This window comes from Aspergillus terreus, genomic scaffold (assembly GCF_000149615.1).
Source record: "Aspergillus terreus NIH2624 scaffold_3 genomic scaffold, whole genome shotgun sequence".
Lineage (NCBI taxonomy): Eukaryota > Fungi > Ascomycota > Eurotiomycetes > Eurotiales > Aspergillaceae > Aspergillus > Aspergillus terreus.
In genome coordinates, this window is record NT_165926.1 from 1,934,929 (window position 1) to 1,948,949 (window position 14,021).

The window sequence follows — 14,021 nt, forward strand, 5'->3', positions numbered from 1 at the left end:
GGGCTTGACGCGCACTCCAGCAGCGATCCCTGCTCAATCGATCGCGTCCCGCCTGCACCGATGACCTCAGCAGTGGGTGAATCGTGCTTCATCCAAATTCTTGGGTTGGCTCCAGGATACATTCTTTTTTTTTTTTTTGTCCCCACGTCACCATACAGCTTGCCTTGTAGATCAGATCACCTTTCTTTTTTCTTGTCTCCTTCTTCGGTCAGGGTCTTGCGGTGACGGAGCCAGGACACGGCAGGTTGCGCGGGCTTCCTTAATTGTCAATGTGGGGTGGTTCAACCCATCGAGATATAGTAGCTTTGTCCATTTCCCCGCAGCTATAGTATACTGTATATTATTTAAGACGACGCGAATCTGTCTGTGTGGGTTGTGCTTCGTGGACAGTCCATCGCTTGCGCATACCTCCACAGCCCTACCCATCTATAATCTTTCGTGATATACCGACACCATGAGAAGACCAGAAATCCCTCCAATGAAAATACACTAGTACTTCGTAGTCAAAATGGTCTCTTCCTGTTCTCTTGATATTTAACCAGGCCGTCGGTACATAGTATCTCTCCAGAGGCAAGATCTGTCACCGACCTCGGCACTAGACCCACCGCGACCTCATACGAAGCGTCCACTAGAGCATCTCCATCAGATCAGATCATCTCTGCTTCATCTCGTATCGATCGCTCCAGCCTAAACCTTCAGCTACATGCAGATCCGCAGTTCCTGCCCTGGCGACCTCTATCTTTCTACTGCAACTTGAAACCGCCCTGTCACAGACCCTGGCATATGTTAGCTTAGGTGGCTTAAGTGTTCGATGGCTAGGAGCCTCGCGGGAGGCATGTTCTGTGAGAGACACTAGAGCCAGAGATCATCCTGTTGACGAATCTAGCTCACCGCTGTACAGTAGATAGCTTCCACTCCATGCGGCCCGACCGCTATCTGAGATGGGGACTGCGTGACTTAGACTGATGTGTTGGTGGTAATCATTCTGATAATGAGTCTTGCCGTCTAGAAGGGGAAAGAAAAAATACAAAAAAGGAAAGGCGAGGTCCTGCCCGGGATCGAACCGGGATTGCTGGAATCAGAATCCAGAGTGATGACCATTACACTACAGAACCGATTACGATACGTTGTGCAAAATTTGACTATATGAGTCTGTCATATGTTGTGGTTCCCAATACTCTGCTTCTGAACGAGCATGTATTTGCCATCTCATCATCACCCCTCTCATCTTGTTGCTATCTCAGTCATTCTGCATTCCACTGCCAATGGAAGAATACGGCGGGTGTCTTTTGGTGACATGACCTCTCTTGAAGATATATTATAGGGTCAAGTAGATCATTCATACGACTGCATTCCGCATGTCAATGTTATGTGATATGGTGTCATCACCCAGCGCCATTTATGCCCATTCGATCAGGCACTCCCTACCAATACACCCGACATGATTTGTTTGCCCATTACGAGTATTCTTTGGCGCTCACTAAGACCAAACAAGATAATTAGGTTGACATCTGACAATGACTTACATCCCCACGGCCCGTTGCTTTGATTGCACCCTGACTCTCGTCGGCTCGACAGGGGGAATGCACGCTATACAAACGTCCATTGTACCGGAGCGCTAGGGTTGCTAATGGAAACATCATCGGCTTCTAACCCCCACAAGGCAAGCTCAGTGTTGTACATAGCACGCGAGGTTAGGCTCTGTTAAACACCACGTAGTAGCATCTCCCAATACCATGCAATTCCCAAATGGGCTGAAAACAGGAACCCATGTTCAACCGCTCAAACGCCGGAATAGCCAATGACAACAACCGTTTCACCTATCACCGAAGCCTTTGCTTCTGACAGTTTCAGTGCACCACGGGCCATACTCTAGACGCCAAGCTACGAGCACATATAATGCAACCATGGAATGTGAATGTGACTGCGAAGCGTGTGAGAAATCACGTATGTCTGACAGCATACTTCCTGTATGAGCTAGAGGCTTACGACCCTCCGTAGCTAAACGATACACATAAGCCACGCCTCGCCCAAGACATAACGACTTTAACTACTATACCCCAAGAAACGAAGGCTTCAAATAAACACGAGGAGGTCCGGCTTCTCAGAGTGCCCCAGACAGGATTCGGGACGCTGGGAAAACTGGGCACTCGCCAGAGGTAGGCCAAGGGAGCATTCTACTTGCATCAGGTAGGATGTGACTGTAGCTCGACATCATGACAACGGAAGCAGATGGGCATTTGTAACTAATAGTCGCTTTGATGCCTTAAATTGCGAAGAGCGGGCTTTCAACGTTCGGTGTTTCTCTTCCTGGGGTGTCTTTTCATATGGAGTATCGTGTTATACATGTAGTCATCCAGAACGTACTACCTTGCCTATATAAGCCAATAAAATCCACAGTTTTTTCATAAAGCCATATACAAATCGGAATATCAAGCACTGGTTCTGTAGTGTAATGGTCATCACTCTGGATTCTGATTCCAGCAATCCCGGTTCGATCCCGGGCAGGACCTCAGCGATTCGTTTTTTTGCTCGTGCATTATTTATCTCTGGGGGCTCATCATCAAACGGAAGAATGTCCGATTTCCAGGACATTATCCCGGTGGTTTTCTTTCCTCTTTTTTTTTTTTTTTTTTTTTTTTTTTTTTTTTTGACACTATTTCAACCTCACGCAGAGTAAAAGTGACATGACGTCCTTACAACATAGGCCTGATGTTAGTTATCTCGACAATTGTGGGCCCAGCCTAGATCGAAGGCCAAAATTATGGGCCAAACTACTGCTGAAATCTCTTTGCAAGCAGGAAAGTCTCCAACCCATCACACGGTTCTGTGGTGTAATGGTTATCACTCTGGATTTTGATTCCAGCAATCCCGGTTCGATCCCGGGCAGGACCTTTTTTTTTTGCTCCCTTGACCTTGCTTCATCTTAACAATAGTTTTTTTTTTCTTTTCTACTTTTCTAAAAACTAGACGAACTTTGTTATAGTCGGATAATCTCTGTTCAGCCAATTCAATTCCCTCAAGGGGCAGATTCGGATGGACTGTCTTTTGCGACGTCTCTCTTGGATGGTATGTACACTCCGCCCATACTAGATTAAGAACACATTCGACAGCCGTAACCAAAGCATAGCAGGATGGGATGGCCACAATGAGGCGAAGTGACGGTGACAAGGTAGAGGAACGTAAGTAGTGGTAGTTAGGTAGTTATACCTTGTAAGTATTGGTAGTCATATACATATCAGTTCAGGGTCATATGTAGCTAGTAACTATTGTTAGTCATACCATGTAACTATCGTTGGTCATGTAACTATTGGTAGTCATGTGTAAGCTCTGGCAGTGAGTACCTAGATAACAAACATACGAGCTTGTGTTGTTCGCTACCTAAGTATGTCTCCTTCTTTGGCCTCTGAAATGGCCAGTCTATGTCTCTGTGTATGTGTGTGTTTTCTGTTCCGGTTCGATGTGCTGTTTCCTAGCTTGATATGTACCTGGATGGCCTTCAGGGGTCTTCAAGGGCCATGAGGAGACCCGCAGATTCTCTATTAGAATTTGTTGATCCAACCCTCGGCCATACCTAGGTAGTATATATGCGGTCCACACATCCGGGTTCAATCGAGTGTCATGAGAGATCAAACTCCTACCTATATGAAGGCTAGCCTTGTGCGCTATTCCCTTCCCTGCCTAGATATAAGAGAGTAGGTGAGGGTAATTCTCATCTTGCTAAGACTGTGAATAGACAGGCGGCTACTACAGGTATTGGAGAACCGGAAATCACAACAAAAATCATTGAGCCACCTTGTCTGTTCAGTATTCAGAGTGAATGCCAAAGGAACATATTCGGTGTTGTCACAGGTGTGCTGGTCTCTCCTATCCTGGCCGACTAAGCAATTCACTCACATTCGACCATTCATTCACCCTCTGTCTCTCTTCGTCTCTCCGCCATCTCTTCCCACTTTCAACCCTCTCCCTCGTTCATGACCCCGATTCGCCCCCTCCAGCGATCCACTATGCAGTCAAACTCGATGATAATGAGCTAACCTCCTGCGTACCTCTTGCCGGGAATCCATAGTGATTCGCCGGATTCTAGATCTCTTTATCGTCTTACTGTGACGTCCCAGTTATTGTTTTTTTTTACCTCCCCTGTTTGTCTGTATCTCATAAACGAAAAAAAGAATACCCCAAAGCACGTCCAGAGCTTACGACATGGCTTTCAATATGAATATGTTTCCCCTGTCTCCTGCAGATGTTCCTCGATCCCAAGATGGAGATATCACCGCACCCATCGATATCCCGTTCGACGAGGACGGACGCCACTATCCCCTGACAGATGAGAAGGCTAGGGAGGTTGCGGAGGCGCAGTTTCAGAAACTCGAGGAACTAATGGACAACTTCACCCGAGGCTTTGATCCCGGCAATTTCTCCAGAGAAGTCATGTCTTTGATTCCCATGCTAGCTGAGCGCGCGACCCCTGGCTCATTCAAGCACCTCCTGGTCCTCTTGCTGGAAAACTGGCCAAAAATGCAGAGTATCCAGGCGAGCTTGGAAGACTGGCTGCGGGGACATTACCAGCGTTGGGCCATCACTCATCCCAGCGACACCAGTATCACTGACGAGATGTACTTTGGCTCTGAGATTGAGATGTTGAGAAAGCTGTTGGCTCCCTTGCGCGGTGAGGACACGGGCAAAGTCTTCTGGATGAATACCAGACTTCCCGACTGTGCCAAGGTCTGCAAGCAACTCGAGGCGTCAGCAAAGGTCATCGAGGAGTTCAAGAGAGACATTCTGGCTTCGATTGAGTCTCGCGGGGAAGACAGTATGTGATGGCTAATTCACCTCCCAAATATTTCTAGACACTGACCATAGAATTTTATTCACAGGAACGATCTATAACTCTCTTCCCGTCTCCCACGAACGCACCGTAATGATCAGCATGAGACAGCTTCGGCTCGATGCCTGCAAGGCGACGCTCAGCTGGGACGGCTTCAGACAATCCGACATAGAGCTCACCAGGTTCTACCAGTTCTACAAGGAATACGTCTCCACCTATCAGCCTGCCAAAGCTCGCGCGTCCGGATGGTTGCCCCCCAATACCCCCCAGGTGCCTCACATTTCTGTCAATGTGCCCCGGGAAGACGATCTTGTGAGCTGGCCCCCCGCTTATCGCCAGAATGCTTCACTCGACTTGCTCCTCAAAACTGCCCTGTGGCTCAGTGTAGCTCGAGGCCTCGCCGCTGTGCACCTCTTCTGCGACGTTGCCCGCATGTTCACCATCCACAAACCTCCCCAGGGCGCCAGGGACTCTCTCATTTCCTTTCTTCTGCATCTGACGCAGATAAGAGTCTCCGCTGATGGAGTCCAGTCACGCCTCGCAAGCCCCTTTCCGTACCGTGACGAGAAACTGGCTGAGTACAACCCGGACTACTTTGATGACGTGTGGAAGTCGAACCGCAATCTGACAGAAGGTCTGGTGGAGAACTTGTCCCTGCTGGATAAGAACAATCCAGAGAACTTCAAGTTGGCCAAGGCGCCTCGTGGAAATCGACTCCTGCGCAAGGAGCTTCGCAGCATTGCTCAAACCGCCGTCGTTCGTGGCAGCCTTGCCGGGACCTGGCCTCTGAAAACTAACATTTTTGGAAGAATTCGCCCTAAAGACACTTTCGTAAGTCTCTATACAACGTTCTCTCTATCTAAATGCTTTCACTGTTGCCACGCTGACCCTTCGTCCACAACCCAGCAGTACAGCGAGAGCTTCCATCCCGTGGAAACTGAGCACGCATCTTCCGCCCAGTCCCTGGAAACTACGCGTGATCTCTCGAAGCGCAAGGCCCGGGATCAGCGCGATAGGGCCGTGTAGGATAGTGCCGGGGCGACTCATGTCGGGTTTGATGTCCATATCAAGCGATCAAGCTCGTTGTGAATCTGCAATCTCCCATCTACCGCTGTTTCAAGAAAATGTGAAACGTCGGCTTGAATAACGACGACTGAAAATACAGAGAAGGAAAAAAAAAAAAAAGACTTGAGTTGTTGGACAGGAAGGTTCATATCGATTGTTGGTTTGAGAGTTTGATACTAACTCAGGCGCGGGATTGTCATGGGATTCCTTTCGCTTCTTTGTCTGACTGATTGCATGTCGTTTGCACCTCATCGGCGTTGTCTTTAGTGGGCACTGATCAGCTGGACTGCGCAAGCGTCTGTCTTTGGCATGTTGGGTGAGGGCAGGTCAGGCAGGTCAGGTCATATTGAAAATCTCTTCTCAATGACTAAACCCAATAGAAATAGAAAAGGATGTATGTATGCTCCCTCTTTTTGCTCTTTTCCTTTAAAGAGTGAGGCTCTGTTGGTTTATCCTGGCTGTTTGTATTAGCGATAACACAAGGCGACTGGGACACAGCTAATATCAATTCCAGACACTGACCACTCTACTCTCCTGATGGGATCTCGTTACAGGCTGTACCACTCATACAACTCAAGATAGCTCTGACGATATGAATATGGGCCTGTCGTACTGGGAGTGGTCGACATACACATCGAGCCTGAAAGATCTAACAAGATATATCTCAGAGGTAACTGCACTTCTTTCAAATCATTGACACCATCTCACATAGTATCTAGGCACTCCTGCAAAGACTTACCTGATATCTGTATGATTGATATGTTTGAATAAACGAGATGTAAAATGCTACCCATGACCAGCAGATACAGTGGACATTATCAAACCAAAAACTTTTCCCATTCGCTAGATGCACTGCTCAAACCGGACAATAATCGAATACGAATAACTCATTTCAGGACTCCATCATGTTGTACGCCAGCAAAGGATCAACCATCACCATATCATCAGAATCGGGTATCTTAGGATCGACGTTATCCATCATCATGTCAAAGTTATACTCCAAATCACCCCCGAAGTGTTCTGCACCGAGGCCTGTGCGCATATCAGTGTCGCCGTCGCCGGTGGTATTCTGCTCGGCAGCCGACGGCTCGCCCAGGACATATGGCTCGTACGAGGCGTCATCATCCAGATCAAGGCCATAGATACCGAAGATATCACCGCTGATGGGCTCATTGTCTTCAGCCAGCAAGGCGCGCTGCATGAACATGTCCCGGATCTCATCCTCGGAGCAGTGATGTTTGCTTCCCATATGGACCCAGAGATCGTAGTTGCGGTGGAAGCGATGCGGGCAGCTCTCCACGAAACAGACAATGCGACGGCCACTTTCCTCCGCATATCCCTCACCAGTGAGCGCAGCCAACGCCGACGGCGCAGCGTACCTCGCCTTGGGGGTGCTCTGGCCGCTGGCCAGGCCCAGACGTTGTCGGCGCTCCGCTTTGGCGTTGGGAAAACCGAGGTGTGCGGTGCGGATATGTTCTTCTAGGGCGAGCTTGCTGCCATACCGCTTTCCGCATCCGTTCCCATCCCAGCCGACAGTCTTTTTGGACGTGGATACGTCTGTTTCGCCGCAGACAAACCGCTTCTCGCCTTCGTGGACAGTCCGGATGTGCACGGTCAGGTTCCCCTTCTTCGTAAAGCTGCGATCACAGCCCGGGACAGTACACGGGAAGACTCGGCGTTCCTCGAGGCTCACGTTGCCGTGGGCTACCTCGAGATGGCGACGCAGCTCTCGCTGTGTGGAGCAGCTGATTGAGCAGTGAGGACACTGGGGCGGATGCGCGGTTCGGATGTGGGCTTGCAGCAGGGCATATGTCGGGAATGTCACAGCCATGTTGGTCGATGTGTCCGCGCCCTGCTGTGTAGACTGGGAGCATTCTGCGCAGGTGAAGCGCTTCTCCGTGTGGATCCGGCTCTCGTGCGCTCGAAGGTGACCCGCCGTGTCGAAGGCCATGGGACATTTTTCGCCCGTATTTGGGTCGACATGGGGACACGGAAATGGCTTCTGTTTCAGATGCGTGGTCATGATGTGCTTCTGTAGGGTCGAATGCTTCCGGAAGGTCTCGCTGCAGGGCGGGTATTCCGTGCAGCGGTACTTATCGCGGCCGTCGTGCGCAGCGAGGTGTCGCCGCAATCGGGATCCGGTCACGAAGCTCTTGCCACAGCCGGGGCGATCGCAGACATAGTCGCGGACACCTGTGTGCGCGCTCTTGACGTGGTGGTTCAAATGCGAGGCTCGGAGGAACGTCTTGTCGCAGTTTTCGTGTGTACACGGAAACAGCCTCTCATTGTTGTGTGACCGGAGGTGTTCCTGGAGCCGTGCTGGGCGATTGAATGCCTTTGTACAGCCCTCAAACGGACACAGATGGGTTTTCAACTCGGACGGATACTTTGTTGAGGTCGTCGAGAACGGGGTAGCCGGAGTCTCATGGAGACTGTCGCTGGCTACGCTGCTGGCATCCGAGGCTTCATACTCGGCATCGGAATGAGGCTCTTCATAGATCGGATCTACAGTGGACAGACGGGGTCAATGTCTTGGTCTTCGATGTTGGAGTAAAGATTCCTACCGTTCGCATCTAGCGCGGATCGCTTCTGGGCCTTCTTGCTAGGAGACAGAGAGCCCTCGGAGGCCTTCCGTTTCAGGGCCATGGCTCAACCACCACCAGCACTCAGAAGACGCAATGCATAGGAAAGATGAGTATGCTCCGTAGGCGATGAGTTCATCCGATGCCGGGAGAGACTTCGATAGAGCAAGATCTAGGCAAAGGTATAATTGACGTCGCAAAAAAAATAATTTTGCCGGTAGAGCAACAAGGCGGTGAGGGTGACCACCCAAAGCGGTCTAGCGGCCCAAGGAACTTTTTCCGCCGCCTTCTTTTGATGCGTCGCAGCCCTCATCTTCTTTTTGCTCAAAGAAGTCGTCGCAGCGCCCGTCGTTTCGCCCCGCCTGATTCTCCGGGACGTGTCGTCAAAAGTCCATTCGCTTCTGAAGCTTGAGTCGCCATTGATCTGTCTTTCTCTGTTACGACTGCTTTGAATTGGCACGATGTCTGACTACGGTGACCACGACGCTGAGGAGACGTAAGGCTTTCTTCCTCTCCAGAACCTTAGCCCCAACCCTGGAAGCATCGCTGCTCAGTCTCTCATCCACGGATGGTTTTTTCGCATATGTGGTGATTGTCTTTCTGACTCGATTTGCCGCACAGTTATGACTACGAGCCCGCGGAGGAGGTGTTTGACGAAAATGAACCCGAGGACTACCTGAACCCCGAAGACGTCGAAGGCGCGGAAGGAGGAGCCGAGAATTATGATGGCGAATCGTATGCGCCAGCTGTCAACGGTGATCGCGTGGTCGTTTCGGGCGATCCCAACGCTGGATACTCGGGCCGGGTGATGGAGCAAACGCGCGAGAAGAAGGTGCCCAACGACCAGCGCACGACGACTCCCTACATGACCAAGTACGAGAGGGCGCGGGTTCTGGGTACCCGTGCTCTGCAAATTAGGTTCGTGCGAGACATCTGACTATAGCTTTTTGGAGGATTCATTTTGACTGGTGCTGCTAGTATGAATGCTCCCGTGCTTGTCGATCTTGAGGGCGAGACGGATCCCCTCCAGATTGCCATCAAGGAGTTGAACCAGAAGAAAATCCCTCTTATCGTGCGGAGATATCTGCCGGATGGATAGTGAGTTACCCTTCTACCCCCCAAGCCATGAGTTTTCTTGTTGGGGCGGAGTCTAACATTGCTACTTAGTTACGAGGATTGGACGTGCGAGGAACTGCTGTAAATTTGAAAAGACGAGATGGGAGGCTGTATCAAACTGGGCTTATGTTTTATTTATTTTTTATGTATGTTATTCTCAACCCCCCCTTGTGCAAGCATAGCGTTTGGAGTTTCGGAGTTGGAAAAGGGACCTTGATGGCTACTACAGCTGCTCAGGTCATTCGAAGGGCACAGAAAAACCCCAAAACAGATAACGCAGTGCAGTCCTATCCTATCCAATATAAATAGAAAAAAGTTTGTTGTTAGCTCTATATCAGGTTACTGATTCATCATTTTCCTGCAGGAATGATATAATGACGAGGGTGAACTTGTATGACCGGTTTTCATGCATGCTTGGAAAATCTACTCCGCATAAGAAAGGCTTTGACATGTTGCTTCTATCAATTCATACTCTGACTATTTCTTGAGGAGGGTTTTGCTCATGTTTCTTTTTTCCTGGATGTGCATGTCGATATCCATGTTGTTTGCCATTACCTATGACAACTGCGTTATATCCCTCACTTCATGCTGTGGAGTGAATCATCGGTGTCCAGATTACATTTTTCATGCTGTCACGGAGAGGACATGCAGATGGATAGATTTGAGGGAGTATTTTAAGGAAGACTTGAAGCAAAAGCAGAAACAGGATTGATATTTATTAATTCCCTCAATATTGCTCTAATCATGGAGAGTCTGGGGAAAAACCATACATTGAAAGGGAACCATACCGCCAGGCCATGACGCCAGAAGCTAGCTGTCTTTCAGTTCTGAGTGAAGAAAGACGAGAGTACTCGTAGTGATTAATTGTCTATTAGTGTAGTGAATATACCCACTACAAGCAGCTGGAACTGCAATGATCTGAAATGGGAAGTACATAAAGGTGTAAGCTTCCCATCATGGATCCTTTGCAGTTCAAACCTTCAGTCTTGAAGCTGCCTCGAAAGGTCCTTACGTATCTACCACACCGATCCATCTACATATCCCACACTATCCACGATGAAGCTTAACATCTTCCCTCTCACCCTCATGCTCCTGGCCCTCTTGATCCAGGGGGTGATGTCGAAGGTGATCGATGCTGATGCCAATATCGACTCTGATGCGGGTATCGAGCCGAACGTCCCAGCCATGAATGACACCGATCTGGATGCGGCCAACTTGGAGCCTGCTATGTCTGTCCAGGTCTGTTCTGGTGTACGTAAAATATGTAAATTTTCATTCCTTGATCCGTACACTGACGTTGTTCTCGACATGTAGAAATGCAAAACCGGAATTGACAGATGCCTTGTCTATTGCGACCACAACATGGAGGCCACCACATGGGCATGCAACAAGATTACTCCGGTGTGTGATACAACATACTCAAATGACGATACTCGACACTGACTAGCTGTAGTGTCGCAAGGATAACGCCGAATGCATGAAACTGGCCAACAGCAACGACGCTGTCTGTCATTGATCGGGGTGAGGAGGGTTCGGTTTGATGGAAGGATATTATGGGAATGGATATTGTATCTTGTTGTATTGGAACTGGATCTGACTGAGATGCTTCAACACTCTCAGAGACCAGAGACTACTCCCTCCCTAGGTCTATAGTTCAATTTGATTGATGACAAACCAACCACAGCCCACCGGAAGCGATGTAGTGCGGAGGGCGTGCTTAACTCCGAAGCCGAGCCTTCTTGTTTTTCCCTTTTCCACCTCTCCGCCATGCTTCCGCCATGCCAGACGGCTCTGATGGCATGTGGGTTAGACCACGCCATTCAGGATGCCCGTGATGGATTCTGACAGTCGGTTCAACCCGGTATCCGTGGTGGTTCACTTTACCATTATAAATCAACCCCGAAATCCTTCCCCGCTGGATAAATCGGCACGCTGAGAAGCGAGCCCTCTCCCCCTCGGCCAATTATCCACCACCTCATCTTTGGGCATCCACTTCGACTTCAACTTCTGATGCAGCCTTTATGAAGGATCGTCGCAGGTGCATCGTCACCATGACTTGTTCGCGATACATCACCAGCGTCTTGTTCTTGCCTTCCTTCGGGGCGAGTCCCCTGACCGATCCCCGACTCTGCTGACCGATTCCCGACTCCGAGGCCAACTATGGAACCCACCCGCTGGTTTCGGCGCGCCAGTAGGGTACATTCCGCTGAATGGGACTACAAAAAAAATTTCGGTTACTGGCGTCCCCTGTGCACTTAGTGTCGTAAAGTCCGTTGGAGACCATGGCTGGCCCCCATCAGGTGGAACCTCTTCTCTCCAGTCGGCTGCCTCTTCGGGTCTTTAGCCTACAAGCTTGGCCTGCTAGGACCCCCGCAGGCCTTCCAGACGCTTAAAAATTCGAGTCATTCTATAAAACGTCCGGTTTGCCGCCTAGTTTCCCACTGTAGTGGCTTTCATCTGTCGACCCTGTGCAGTAGACCCCAGGAAGGGCTCCCTCCCGACTCCAGCCTGCACTTGCCAGCCCGCCAGCTGTCGTGTTCTTCTTCGACACACTCTTATCGTTTGTTTGTCAACATTCATATCTTGGAAAGCCACCGGTTGTATTCGAACCATGGCAGAAATGGGGACCAGTGCTGATGTACAAGACAAGGCCGTTGTGGACAGCCACCCCTTCCACGACTATGACGACGAGAGCCAGATCAGTTCCGCCAACTCTTCGCCGGAGGAGAAATCTCTAGATGAGGCGGACATATGACACTGGGTTGGTGGGCATGGTCGCAAGTGATTGGCTCTTTCTTTCTCTTCTTCAATTCATGGTATGCACTCCTCATCGGAAGTATACAGTAGCCCGCTAACCATGGCTTCATAGGGGCGTTATCAACACATGGGGTGCTTTCCAAACGTACTACGAGCAGAATCTACTGTCTGATATGTCCTCCTCCTCCATCGCTTGGATTGGATCCCTGCAATCTTTTCTTCTGATGCTGTTCGGTGTTGTGACGGGTCCGCTTTTCGATGCGGGCTATTTCCGTTACCTCCTCTCTTTTGGTGGCATCATGCTTCCTTTCGGCCTGATGATGACCAGTATCTCCTCCAAATTCTGGCATTTGATTCTCGCCCAAGGCGTGTGCATTGGTCTGGCCGCCGGATGCCTCTTTGTCCCGTCGGTGGCATTGTTGCCCCAATACTTTAAGCAGCGAAGAGGGCTGGCCAACGGTCTTGCAGCCTCGGGAAGCAGCATTGGTGGAGTGATCTATCCGATTATGTTCAACCAGCTCCAGCACAGCGTCGGCTTCCCATGGGCAACTCGTGCGGTGGGTTTCCTGTCTTTTGGAACCTGTTGCATCTCGTTCTGCCTGATGCGCCTGCGGTTCCAACCCAAGGAGAAGCGCAAGCTGCTCCAACTCTCGGCATTTAAGGAGCCGCCGTTCGTTTTGTTCTGCATTGCCATGTTCCTAGGATTTCTGGGATTCTATAACTTCTTGTTCTACGTGCAGTCTTACGCCATCGACACTGGTATCGTCGACGCGAAATTGGGCTTTTACTTGCTCTCGATGCTGAATGCTGGATCGACTTTCGGACGAATTTTGCCCAACTTCCTCGCTGACCATATCGGCCCACTGAACGTTCTTACGCCTGCCGCTACGATAACGTCCATCCTCGCCTTCGTCTGGATCCGTGTCCACACTGTGCCGGGCATCATCGTCCTGTCCGTCCTCTATGGTCTCTTCTCCGGTGGTTTTGTTTCACTCCCACCGGTTGTGATGGCTAGCTTGACCAAGGATATCCGCACCCTGGGAACCCGGCTCGGCATGGTATTCGCTACGACCTCAATCGGATTGTTGATCGGAACCCCGATTGGCGGTGCCATCCTGAGCGATACGCACCAGTATTTGGGCGTTCAGCTATTTACCGCCTGTTGTCTCATTGTGTCTAGCGCGGTATTCTTGTCTGTGAGGCTGTCTCGCACTGGGCTTAGGGTTGTCATGAAAGCATGAGTCTGCTTATTTGCGATTCCTGAAGACGTGGGTCATGAACCCACACCGGCAATAGAAGAAGCCGTCCGGCTAGGGCCACCTCACCGGGCTTTTACCTGCGAGGGGTTTCAATCTTGGAGATTGCTTCACAGGAAATGCTCTGGACTCCGCTCAACAAGAGCGCCAGCCGCCAGGATTGAACGTGGCGGAGTGGATTCATAAAACTTAATATGCATTTCAGGGATATAGACCGGAGTTTGTGTTCAAAAATGTTGCATTTTGATATGTACGTTGTACATACCGTGAGAATCGATATACAGTTGCATTACCGAAGTAGCGATTTGGATTTTCCATCCATACTTCTATTCATATATATTTTCAGGCCCAAGGGTAGTGAAGTAAGAGAGACAAGCAGTAAACCATGCACACCATCATTGCTAGAACGCCCAACAC

At 50.0% G+C, this 14,021-nt stretch overlaps 5 protein-coding genes and 3 non-coding genes across 8 annotated transcripts; 6 read left to right on the forward strand and 2 right to left on the reverse strand.

The window, feature by feature from the left end:
- Positions 1 to 1,043: 1,043 nt before the first annotated feature.
- On the reverse strand, positions 1,044 to 1,115 carry ATEG_10453. The gene has a single exon. It is a non-coding gene; the product is annotated as a tRNA-Gln (tRNA).
- A 1,326-nt stretch (positions 1,116 to 2,441) lies between these two features.
- Positions 2,442 to 2,513, forward strand: ATEG_10448. The gene has a single exon. It is a non-coding gene; the product is annotated as a tRNA-Gln (tRNA).
- Positions 2,514 to 2,823: 310 nt separating this feature from the next.
- ATEG_10449 lies at positions 2,824 to 2,895 on the forward strand. Its single transcript has one exon. It is a non-coding gene; the product is annotated as a tRNA-Gln (tRNA).
- Positions 2,896 to 4,203: 1,308 nt separating this feature from the next.
- ATEG_02581 (uncharacterized protein) lies at positions 4,204 to 5,854 on the forward strand (the record flags this gene model as incomplete). The annotated part of the gene is made up of 3 exons (XM_001211759.1): positions 4,204 to 4,813; positions 4,878 to 5,659; positions 5,738 to 5,854. 3 exons carry the CDS (start codon positions 4,204 to 4,206, stop codon positions 5,852 to 5,854), a joined length of 1,509 nt encoding a protein of 502 aa, XP_001211759.1.
- A 931-nt stretch (positions 5,855 to 6,785) lies between these two features.
- ATEG_02582 (C2H2-type zinc finger protein) lies at positions 6,786 to 8,539 on the reverse strand (the record flags this gene model as incomplete). Its single annotated transcript, XM_001211760.1, has 2 exons — positions 6,786 to 8,398; positions 8,458 to 8,539. The coding sequence occupies 2 exons, from the start codon at positions 8,537 to 8,539 to the stop codon at positions 6,786 to 6,788; spliced, it is 1,695 nt and encodes a 564-aa protein (XP_001211760.1).
- A 397-nt stretch (positions 8,540 to 8,936) lies between these two features.
- Positions 8,937 to 9,676, forward strand: ATEG_02583 (DNA-directed RNA polymerase core subunit RPO26; the record flags this gene model as incomplete). Its single annotated transcript, XM_001211761.1, has 4 exons — positions 8,937 to 8,971; positions 9,097 to 9,364; positions 9,419 to 9,573; positions 9,643 to 9,676. The coding sequence occupies 4 exons, from the start codon at positions 8,937 to 8,939 to the stop codon at positions 9,674 to 9,676; spliced, it is 492 nt and encodes a 163-aa protein (XP_001211761.1).
- Positions 9,677 to 10,647: 971 nt separating this feature from the next.
- On the forward strand, positions 10,648 to 11,034 carry ATEG_02584 (uncharacterized protein; the record flags this gene model as incomplete). Its single annotated transcript, XM_001211762.1, has 2 exons — positions 10,648 to 10,842; positions 10,906 to 11,034. 2 exons carry the CDS (start codon positions 10,648 to 10,650, stop codon positions 11,032 to 11,034), a joined length of 324 nt encoding a protein of 107 aa, XP_001211762.1.
- Positions 11,035 to 12,342: 1,308 nt separating this feature from the next.
- Positions 12,343 to 13,570, forward strand: ATEG_02585 (uncharacterized protein; the record flags this gene model as incomplete). Its single annotated transcript, XM_001211763.1, has 3 exons — positions 12,343 to 12,407; positions 12,461 to 13,406; positions 13,529 to 13,570. 3 exons carry the CDS (start codon positions 12,343 to 12,345, stop codon positions 13,568 to 13,570), a joined length of 1,053 nt encoding a protein of 350 aa, XP_001211763.1.
- Positions 13,571 to 14,021: the final 451 nt, after the last annotated feature.